Source organism: Bos taurus, chromosome 4, assembly GCF_002263795.3.
Source record: "Bos taurus isolate L1 Dominette 01449 registration number 42190680 breed Hereford chromosome 4, ARS-UCD2.0, whole genome shotgun sequence".
Lineage (NCBI taxonomy): Eukaryota > Metazoa > Chordata > Mammalia > Artiodactyla > Bovidae > Bos > Bos taurus.
The window spans coordinates 22,151,541-22,163,810 of NC_037331.1; the positions used below are offsets into that span (position 1 = coordinate 22,151,541).

The 12,270-nt window shown below is 38.7% G+C and overlaps 1 protein-coding gene across 9 annotated transcripts in view; it reads right to left on the bottom strand.

Moving 5' to 3' along the window:
• ETV1 (ETS variant transcription factor 1) overlaps positions 1-12,270 on the bottom strand; it is a 98,963-nt gene that overhangs the window by 53,879 nt on the left and 32,814 nt on the right. For 6 of the 9 annotated variants that reach the window (XM_059885715.1, XM_059885714.1, XM_059885713.1 and 3 more), the window contains one exon: positions 1,816-1,920. The exons of the other annotated variants lie outside the window; for them this stretch is intronic. In XM_059885715.1, coding sequence (XP_059741698.1) covers positions 1,816-1,920 — 105 coding nt within the window. The remainder of the gene's footprint in view (positions 1-1,815; positions 1,921-12,270) is intronic. 9 annotated transcript variants of the gene reach the window in all.

The following is a 12,270-nucleotide window of genomic DNA, read 5'->3' on the forward strand; positions in this document are numbered from 1 at the left end:
ACTTCGACCATGGTTATGTATAATGCGGAGAGTTTTCTATACTTGTTTACAAAATATAACTGAGAAAGTCAAAACAAATCACTCTGTGGACACTAAAGCACTTGTAAAAAAAATTTCCCTTGGTTATGGCAGTGAATTTTCAAAAAGCCTCTGTAAAAAGGGGAAAAAGTAAATGGTATACATAAATTAGGTTATTTAAGGCCAGATACAAGTATGGCATGAAAAATGCATGTAGCCTTTTATATAAATATATGTAGTTGGAAATACACTCACCAGATGAAAAGCATTCACTTTAAGTTAATATCACTTCAATTCCAAGTGATAAATGGGTGGCAATGACCTCAATTAGTACAGGGTTAAATTCCAGAAGCAAAGGCGAACGTTTGTGTACAAATAAAGACAATAGTGTTACATGCTTAATAAATCCATCTTCCAAGACTTACAGAAAATCGGCAGGCACTTCGGCCGCATCTAAGCCTCTCATAGATTCTTTTCCAGTACATTTACCTCTTTCAAGCTCGCCCTGCCCCCACCGCGGACACATACCACTCACACATACACACACTGACATCCATTACTAAAGGGCCTAATCTCAGCTATCAGCAGAGTGCCTTTATGGGGCCATTAAACCATTTCTCTTGTTTACAGTACCCGAAGAAAGATGTGAATTATGTCTGTGACAAAACAAGCGATAACATTTCTAAACCGCTATCAAAATGCAAACTGAAACACATTTTAAGGACAGAGACCCTGATTCCCGTTTTCCATTATTTTCCGTTATTTGCAGCATCTGGAAACAGATTCACCTATAATACTTCCGAGACAAAAATTTAGACCATAGCACAGCAAGTTGATGTGTATTTTTTCTGTGTTTTAAAAGGAATATTATCAGTGGGGTTAGACATCATATCTAGTTGGTCCTTTGATGGTATTGGCAGCACACAGAACTCTGGGCAGTAACAATCACAAAGGTGAACTAAGGGAGATTTTCACCCCTTGTTGTGGGTCCCAGCATTCTTGAATTGAAAACATTATATGTGATCAAGTTTTAGGGACTGAGCTGATATTTCTACCAGAAACCTCTGTGCTAAAGGAATCATAAGTGAATACCCTATGGGTATGACTCTTTTTCCAAACAGCCAATTCATTGGATGCTGGGAAAAGATTGAAGGCAAAAGGAGAAGAGGGTGGCAGAAGATGAGATGGTTAGACAGTATCATCGACTCAATGGATATGAATCTGAACAAACTCTGGGGAACAGTAACAGGACAGGGAAGCCTGCAGACCATGGAGTCACGAAGAGTTGGACACAGCTTAGTGACTAAATAATAAAAATGGGTAAAAAGATAAAAAAGAGGAGCTACTTTTTTGATTACAAAATACATTTTTTTTTGCTAAAAAAGAAAAGCCAAAGCAATTACAATAGTAACATCAAAGATCACTGATCACAGATCACCATAACAAATATAGTAATAATAAAACCGTTAGAAATATTGTGAAAATTACCAAAATGTAACACAGAGACAAGAAGTGAGCAAATCACCTAGAAGCCTTGCTGTGCTAAGAGGAGCACGCTGGAGGAAGATCAACAGTCATTAACCCATCCCTACATTGCTACCGAAAGTAAATACTCAGTACCTGCAAGGAACTTCCTGGGCAGTTTGGAAACCAGAACTGAATCTCAGAGAAGCCACACATTTCTCAGAAGGGGACAATCCGATTTTTTTTAACTAGTACCAAACTCCAAGTAGTAATAGGGACTACACACTCCACTGCAGGGATTCCTAAATGGTCCTGCCAGGGGGCTGTACATACCTGAACAAAAGAGAGGACAGAGTGTATAATGGTCCCGGAAGTCATTCCACACCTCAAGGCCCCATCCAGAATCAGGTGTGATATCTACAGACTTGAAAACCAGTGCTGAGGACAGAGCCAAAATCAGAAGTCAAAATCTCGGGGTCTGCAGAGTAAAGCCTTCTGACAAGGTTGCACAGCCTCACAAGACAGTTATTTCTTAGAAGTACACTTCATAATTCAACTCTCTACATCACAGTGTACCATCATGCCATTTTAACAGACAAAAGAGGATGGACAAGTATTCTGGATATGGGACCCATCCTCTTCTAAAATTAGTGGTGATACCATGATGTAGTCAACTCTCTCTCACCTGAAGATCATTCATCTACCTAGCAGTACTGATGGTCTAAACCAGAGGGTTTCTATTTGATTCACATAGGAGCTTCAGTTAATTTCAGTTAGTTGAGATCATTTAAAAATAAGCTTCAAAATCTCTTTCTGGTTTAAAAATCCAAAACTCTGGCTTCTCTAGGAAAAAAAAAATACACAATATCCAGCAACACTGATTCTACTTTCCAGCCTCAAAAGTTGACTGAACTCACTGTCAGCTTCCTCTTCGGCCAGAACCTGTGTTTTCCTCTCTGCCACAGTCCTCACTATAGCTCCCACTCCACACTCCATTATCTCCTGCACTAAATTCACTTCCCCCATTTCTACACTGGGCATGAGTGTTTTCTACACCTCACCAAACACGTAGCTAAGAAATCATTAGTGAGTGTGTTTCTACATGTGGATGTGCACGTGCTCAGACACATACACATTACCTCTAATCAGCAAAAATAAATATAAAACTCATATCACGTTCAGGCTTAGGTACTCAAGTACCCTTCTCAGGCAATAAGGCATGGCTGCAAAGGTAGCAGGTACTTCAATCTGTCAGGTTTCAAAGTTTGCCACCACTTTGACTTACCAGTAGTAAAACTGAGCAAGCCTCTGTGCTTCACTTTACTCTCCTATAAAAAATGGGCATGATAACAGCAACTGACTCATAGAGTTGCTGATAGGATTAAATAAATAGGACACTCTATGTGCAGTGTGTAAGTACTCAGTAATATCCGCTATTGGTATAGTTATTATTCAAACCCAGAATATTTAGGCACAACAGCTAAGAGAGCATTTAGATCATCCAGAGACATAGCAGCAGTGGCTAAGAGCATGGAGAGGAACCTTGGCTTTGCTACTTACTGGTTTAAGGACTTCTGGTCAACCAGGTAGCTACTACAAGATTTGGATTCTCCCTATATAATATGAGGCTTATCATAGACCTTCCACATGGAGTTTGTGTGACAGTTCAATGAGGTAATGCACAGGAGAATTTCAAATAGTACCTGGCAATGGTAGGCACTCAGGAAATGTTGGTTATTACCATTATGACTCCAACCACTTCCTTTCACAGAGGGTAAACTGAAACTCAAGGAAGTAAAGTGACTAATGACAGGAGCAGGACTTCAGCCATCAGAGTGTTACTTGCACTACTTCTTCTATTTCATCTTGTTTTCAATTTCACATTATTAAGTCAACTACTTACTAAGAGCAAAAAATGTGTACATGGAGAAGAATCTGTAAGCAAGGCACCTTGAGAGAAGGAAAAAGCAAACAGCATGGCCTGGTAGAATGAGCACTGGATGAGGAATCAAGTAATCTGGACCTAGTTCCCACCCCACTGCTAGCTAGCTGTGTGACTCCAGGCATACTGTGCAACCTCTCTGAGCTTCAGTTCCTAATCTCCAAATGAAAGCATCACACTAAGCAACCTTGCAGTTCTAAAATGTAACTCTGGATGTAAGTAACTGTTCACTAATATCTAAGAAAAATCTAAAGATTTGACATAAGACATTCAGAGGGCATAACATTCTGAGGCCACACAGCTCTAAGTACCTCAATAATAACTGAGGGCATTACTGCATTTTAGCAAACGGTGGTCACTGGAATTCATAATGGGCCTTAATCACTATGAAAAAGCACAATTGGGTGTAATCCACTATATTCAAGGGAGGGTACCTAATGCACATTAGAAAGGTGAACATATGGTTAACATTTTAAAATGCCTGATGCTTTAAAAGGCATTTCATGGACCACCTACTTTCCACTTGATGATGGAAAGTAATGCTATTATTAATATATTGATAAAACAAAAAGCAGGATCAAAAGATAAAAAGTTATATTCCTAATTTAAAAGCATTACAAGCACCATTAATTGAAAATTAAAGACAAACAATGCTCGGACAAACAGCGTTGATTCATTCCTCTAAAATTTAAAGCCTAATCCTACGATAATAGTACTTCTAGTAGTGCTAAATGAACCTCATCTTCACAGTCTAATTGCCAGGAGAAAGTGCCCTGGAAGGAAACTGGTTCTTCCATCTGGAAAAGGGTAAGAACAGGGAAAAGAAGGCCTCCTGTTAGAACAATCCAAATCTAATCAGTTTTGCATTCTGCATTGGCTTCAAATCAGATCTTCCTACCCCTACTGGTCCAGTAGATGGAAAGCAGCACGACACTATTTTTTTGGAAACAGATTCCATATAGTGAGCCCAAACAGAGAGTACTTCATATCCAGCTGGCAGGAATCAAACCTGAACAAGCTGCAGCTATTTGAGAAACAGATCTAATAAATTGAAATGGCATTCTGAATCAAGATACCCACCCAAACCTGCACCCCTCAAAAACCACCCTCCTTCATCAATTACCAAATTAAAACCTTTATAAATATGGAAGACACCTCTTCTGCAGAAATTGTTCCACTATGCTTTGATACAGTTACTTGTTAAGCCCTATAAAATCACAAAAATAAATATTACTTCCCTACCTTGTAATTCTGTGATTTCTTTCAAATAATGGACAACACTTTTTTGGAAAAGGCTGAGCAGGATCTATTGTTATTCCTAGCTGAGTTGGAAGATACCCACACTACCTGGTGTTTCTCAGTCTAGCATGAAGAAGTCCTGAGGGTGGCCATGACAGATGGCCAGAATATCCAGACACCAAGGGTGCTCTGTTCTCACTACAGTGTGATCATGAAGACAGGTCCTTCTCATAGGAAGGACAGAACAAGGTGGGCTTTTTCCATCCTGCACTGCTGCCTCCTCCATCTCTCCAGAACAACCCCCAGAGTGCCAGCCCCTGCAGACTAGATTTCTAACAAATGGTTCAAAATGGTGTTAATATATTCTTTGAAATCTATTGATTAAAAAAAGGAAGCAGACAATACACAATAGAAAAGAATGAAGGAAATGGCAACCCACCCCAGTATTCTTGCCTGGAAAATCCCATGGATGGAGGAGCCTGGTGGGCTACAGTCCATGGGGTTGCAAAGAGTCAGACACAACTGAGCGACTTACATTAATTACTCTATAGACCATAATAACATAAAAAAAAAAGAAAGTAAGATAGTACTTCATTGCCAAAGAAGACTGCCAATTACTAATATGCCTGTCACCAATTTAGAATAATAATTACTAAAAAGACCAGCAGTTTTCTGTAATTTGTAAGTTTTACTAAGAACATGTAGTCAAATAAATAAGCTTTTATGCAATTAAGTATAGATATAACCACTTTTCTCCAGTATTCTTTTTTAAGCAATGAAATAAATAGTGATGCAAAGACTTGCTTAAATGAATTTATTATCATGGTCTTCAAAACTAGAGCAGTATAATTCTAAATTTAGAATTCATCTCACATGTAATAGTATGAACTAGAAAAGTCTTTAAATAAGCCCAGAGGTATGAAAAATGGTACACAACCTACAAAGTGAATATCCCCAAGAAGGCAACTGAAATTCCAAACCTATATTTCACACCCACACGTCTAAAAAATTATACCATAGCTCTATTTCTTCAAATGTTTGGGCCTTACTTCTTTTAATACTAACCTCCTGAAAAGAATCTTTCCATTTGGATTTGATGACCCCATACTGCTTGAAAGATTCGATTTTGTTTCAAGTTAGTGAATCCTCACTTTTGATTCATAATTTCAACATACTTTTCCTCCAGGCTGCATGTGAAAATAGTGAGATTCTGTAATTTGCCTGGTCTTAAATTGACCACTTCAGTACCAAAATCGGAGAAGGCAATGGCACCCCACTCCAGTACTCTTGCCTGGAGAATCCCATGGATGGAGGACCTTGGGGGGCTGCAGTCCATGGGGTCGCTATGAGTCCGACACGACTGAGCGACTTCACTTTCACTTTTCACTTTCATGCATTGGAGAAGGAAATGGCAACCCACTCCAGTGTTCCTGCCTGGAGAATCCCAGGGACGGGGGAGCCTGGTGGGCTGCCGTCTATGGGGTCGCACAGAGTCGGACACGACTGAAGTGACTTAGTAGTAGCAGCAGTACCAAAATGATACACCGGATAAGCAGGAGGCAAGACTCAAATGACTGAAGTATACCTGTAGTATTCTGATGTCACTCTCCTGAAAACATGATTGAGAACAATTCAGACATTATTTGTCACTTGGCTCCTTGTTCAAAACGACCCCATCGGCAGAAAAAGTTGAAAATATGGTCTGAATACCAGAGCTAGCAAAGTTTGCCCAAAAACAGAAAGGCAGCTGGCAAGAGCCAAAAAAAAAAATTACCTTTCAGTAAATACCAATAAAACTTACAGGCTGCCAAAATAACAAGGATAGAGTAATTACAAAGGAAACTTGGCAATTTTCCTGACAATAAACACCTTCTTAAGAAGAAATCATCTGTCAGTTGACCTCAATGGTTACAGCTGTTAATACTAAAGCGGGTAAATCCCACAGACACATTTTACTTAAACCAACCACTATGTAGCTCAAAATTTTTATAACTTCTTCCCCAAAATAAATTTGGAGATTTTCTCTAAACATGCTCTGTAATATTTAATTCAATGTATTCTAGAGCATTTTCCATTAGAAATGACCATTTTTACAGAAAAGCTTGCACTCAAACTATCTTGCCTACCGTGAAAAAGATTTATGTAACTGCACCAGATTAAGAATGCTCCCCAAGAAAGGCAGATGCATGAGAGATAAAAGTAAATACTAGGATTTGGGAATCACACTTTTTAACCTCAAAATAATCTTTAGGAAGAAAAAATTATTTAATTATTATGTAGAAACCTTTAGAAAACTACGTATTTTTTTCATACAGCAGATAATATTGTTGATCAAATTTCCTTATGGAAATCCATCAAGATTTTCTTTAAAAATAAGAAGCATAGCTAAGTATCAGTGTCTGCTTTCAAAACTGTGACAAGATCATCAGCATCTCCAGATGCCAATCAAGCCCTTTTTTCCATTTCTTAACAATAAATATCAACTTAAAATAATCTATAGCACAGAGACTTCCCTGGGGGTGCAGCAGATAAGAAGCCACCTGTCAATGCAGGGGACACGGGTCAGATCCCTGGTGCGGGAAAATTCCGTATGCCTTGGGGCAACGAGAGCCCATGGGCCACAACTACTGATCCCGCATGCCCGAGAGCCTGTGCTCCGCAACAGGAGCGGCCACTGCAGTGAGAAGCCTGCACACCACAATGAAGAGTAGCCCCCACCTGCCACAACTGGGGAAGAGCCCGCTCAGCAACGAAGACTCAGCAGAGCAGAAATAAAAAATAAATAATTTTTAAAGTGTGCAGCATAAGAGTGATATCAAAACAATAACTATAAAAGTCTCTACTGACACAGGCCCAGCCTTCATCAATATAATAAGCAAACAAGTCAAAAGCTAGTAAAAAAGACCAACCAAGAAAGCCTTGGCTAGGCTTAACCAAGGTCATGGAATAAATAATCAAGAGATACCACATAAAATGCTGTATATAAGGAGCTGATTTCACTTTCAAATGTTGCAGGAAGCAAATGTAAAGGATCAGTATATACACATATCTCATTTCCACAAATAAAGAATATAATCCCAAGAAAAGAGTTATTGGAATAGAGTTTCAGAATTATATTAGCATTATATAAGTGATTTCTGTAATTTTTTTAACATACTCATTTTTTATAGATAACTTCCTTTGAATATGTTTTTCTTACAAAAATGTATTACATGATAGATTATAATTTTTTTCTACAGGAACACATCTTTAATTTTTAATCAGTGTAACAGTTGGTAGTTATGAATCACAAATGAACCAAGTCAGTACACAATATTACATAAGGAGTTTAAGAGGTTACTCTTGTACACTTTCACAGTCTTCACAATGAACAGTTACTGAGAATGACTTTATCCATGGATATACAATTTCTTAAATCTGATTTTTATACCCCACAACCCAATTCATTTTAAGACATATTTATATAAATTTACAATTAAATATGAGTTAGTTGATATGATCTAGAGATACATAAGAAGCTTCCCTGGTGGCTCAGACAGTAAAGAGTCTGCTTGCAATGCAGGAGACTTGGGTTTGATCCCTGGGTTGGGAAGATACCCTGGAAAAGGAAATAGCAACCCTATCCAGTATTCTTGCCTAGAGAAATCCATGGACAGAGGCCATGGGGTCACAGAGAGTTGGACACGACTGAGCAACTAACACATACAGGGATATATAATTGTTAGAATAACTAAAATTATGAAATCAAGTATTATGCAACTATTCATTAATTACACACGCTGAACACCTAAGACATTTCCTTAATTTTCATCTTCTTCACAGTATTCCAGAAGGGCTCCTTAAATGTGTTGAAAATTATCCCCCAATTTTTATTACACTTCATAGAGTTGTTGATATAACTTCCCAGCTGCTAGCTCGAAGAATGTCTGTACCTTCATTTCCTACTCTAGAGCCTTTCTACTGCAGGGTCCCAACAAGGGCATTCTGGAGGCCACATTACAGGGGAAAAGCCATGTAATAAGATTGTTCTGGTCCTTCAAGAAACCACCCCATCTGACAGAACCAAGATTTCTCATCAGTTACTAAATTTGGCTCCAGGGCCAATAATGTCATGGCAACTTTCCAATGTATATTTTTTTACTTTGACTTGCTAACTGCAAATAAGGGGAAATTCGATTACCATATTAAGCATAACACGTTGAGCATAACTGGATAGCAGTATTGTACAGGTATTATTGGAAATAGAAAATCATAGCATGGAAGCAATAATATTTCAATATTAAAAATCTTTTTACATCTATTTTGGGCAAAGCATTCTGTGGTAACATCAAAGAAAAATGAAAGTGTTAGTTGCTCAGTCATGTCTGACTCTTTGCAACCCCATGGACTGTAGCCCACCAGGTTCCTTTGTGCATGGAATTCTCCAGGCAGTAATATTGGAGTGGGTAGTCATTCCCTTTTCCAAGGGATCTCTCCAACTCAAGGATTGAACCTGGGTCTTCTGCACTGCAGGCAGATTCTTTACCATCAGAGGCACCAGGGAAGCACATCATTAAAATACATATCAAATCATACTAATCCTCACACAATGCAAGTCTTTATGTTACAATATATAGATGCACTAACCAGTTAGTAAATTACCCACTAGATTGAATTTTCCCATAAATTTCATTTAAATATTAGCTACTAAGCTCAACATTCAGAAAACTAAGATCATGGCATCTGGTCCCATCACTTCATGGGAAATAGATGGGGAAACAGTGGAAACAGTGTCAGACTTTATTTTTTTGGGTTCCAAAATCACTGTAGATGGTGACTGCAGCCATGAAATTAAAAGACGCTTACTCCTTGGAAGGAAAGTTATGACCAACCTAGATAGCATATTCAAAAGCAGAGACATTACTTTGCCAACAAAGGTGCGTCTAGTCAAGGCTATGGTTTTTCCAGTGGTCATGTATGGATGTGACAGGTGGACTGTGAAGAAGGCTGAGCGCCGAAGAATTGATGCTTTTGAACTGTGGTGTTGGAGAAGACTCTTGAGAGTCCCTTGGACTGCAAGGAGATCCAACCAGTCCATTCTAAAGGAGATCAGTCCTGGGTGTTCATTGGAAGGACTGATGCTAAAGCTGAAACTCCAGTACTTTGGCCACCTCATGCAAAGAGTTGACTCATTGGAAAAGACCCTGATGCTGGGAGGGACTGGGGGCAGGAGGAGAAGGGGATGACAGAGGATGAGATGGCTGGATGGCATCACCGACTCCATGGACATGAGTCTGAGTTGGTGATGGACAGGGAGGCCTCGCATGCTGCAGTTCATGGGGTTGCAAAGAGTCAGACACGACTGAGTGACTGAACTCATCTGACTGAATCCTTGTGGATTTTAAAAATTAAAGATGTAAGGTCTATATAAATGGATCTCCCTGCTTAAATGAGGTGGTATAGCCAAACAATCAACATATTCTAATGTTTAACTGCTTTATTTGAAAACTGTCAAAACTATGTCTGCTGCTATGTCAACCTGAACCATCTCTTTAAAATTTGCCTTTTGAGACGCTTAGATGTTAACAGCAAGCCCATGTGAATATAAACGAATATTATAATGTCTGCTGCTGATCACAAATTATACAGGAATGATCATTTTTCTACCACTTAGTGATCAAAGAGGATGACAAACATTGACAACAAACAGCACTTCTTTTCAAGCCCCTGTATTTACCAACATAATATAATGTAAGAAACTCACAAGCAGAATGGACTTCTTTTTTAGATTTCCATTTTATGTTGTATTCTGAAATATAATCTCATTCTTTAGTACACAGAGCTCTGTCAATGCATCTGTTATAACTGCAGGTGTAAAGTGACTATAAGGTGTGTCAAATACTGTCACCAGCTAACACATTCGGCAGCTTACATTAGCACCAAAACACACAAAGAATTTATTTAGCCCTTTTTTTTGTAATGGATAGCTCCAAGAAACTACAAAAATATGAAGATGAAAGAGGACTCGGTACTCTTTCCATGTGTGCAAATAGAAAAGATGAACTTTGGAGAAACACATGGAGACCACCTGCAAAAAAACTATGATCACCAACACAACAGGCCTGGTTTGCATTCTCCACCTCACCCCTTTGAAGTTAACAGGAGCTTTGTAAACTGAGGGTGTGCAGAGGATAAATATTAAGTCAGATAAAGCTTGATTCCCGTCTCCTGTTACAATGCTTGCATTTAAATTCTCAGCCACTGCACATTTCTTAGACTTACCACATTAGGTTCCACTGATACAATTAAAACAATTCTGACAGAGGTGCATTACTTAGTATGTATGTTTTTAAAATATGGTTAATGACAGTGTGCCTATCTGCTGAAACCTATGTACAAAATATATATATTATGTATGTCCCTTTGCCTTTTTCTTTCTACTTTCTCTTCCTCAAGAATGTGACATCTAATTGCATGCTTAGAAATTTCCAAGTTGGCCTGTTTGTCCTTAGGAATAAACCCCAAATATACCTGATTGATTTTTGTTGCCTCACAGATGTTGACTTACATTGACCTTCAAACTCCAACTCTCCTGCTATCCAATGACACCTAATCTCCAAATACAACTGCCTTTCTTCCCAAGGGACAGAGAATGTTCAGATTTCCCGCAGAGAAATTAACACCTGGCCTTCATCTAACCTAATGGGTCCTCCCATCATGACTGGGGAAATCATACACATCATGAGAAGCCAACCAGGGTGCTAGATGCACAGAAATATTGAAAATTAGGCACTAAGGAGGATTAAGTGCCTAACGACCTGGGCATCAACTACTAGTCACCTTGGCAAATTCTCTTGCCCCGTAACCTTAGTCTTGGGCACAAAGCTCTATCTGGAACAGTGTAGGAGAGTGGTTACAGGTGTAAACTTGAGAGCCAGATCTGCAACCTGGTCACTCTATGATGATAAACAAGCCACTTAACTACTCTGTGCCTCAATTTTCCCACCTGAATAAAAGGAGATAATAGCTCACAGAACACAAGTCTGGTGTAAACACAGAATAATACATGAATATACATATAAAGTGCTTAGAAAAGCACCCAGCACACAAGGAGCACTGAGCAAGTATTCACTACTACTACCCATGAAGGGTGGATAATCTCCAGGCTCACTGCATTTCATGGGTCATTTTATTCTAAGGATCTGATTTCTAGTTCCAGGTCATGTTCCATTTTCTTCATGCAGGCATTCTTAACTATTCCAATTTACAATAATCTCTTACTTTTAAAAACACTATAGTATTTATGCAGCATTCTTTTCATTGTTAGTCATGCAGGACTTTTCTTAATTTTATAATAATAATGATGTTAATTATGAATACCCTGTTTAGTTTTATTCTTGTTCTACATCTATAGCATCTTTACCACTGAGAGCCTTTTTGTAAGCTCCAGGAAGGACTGGAATGGAAGTATTGGGAAATTAAGTGACTTGCCAAGGTCACTCAGCTAGAAGTAGTAGATTGAGATACTGAGCCTAACTAGTTAGGATCCCAGAACCTACAGTACACTCTTGGTTGCTATGTTAACTTCTCACTCTACTGTATCTTAACCATCCCAGACATATTTCACC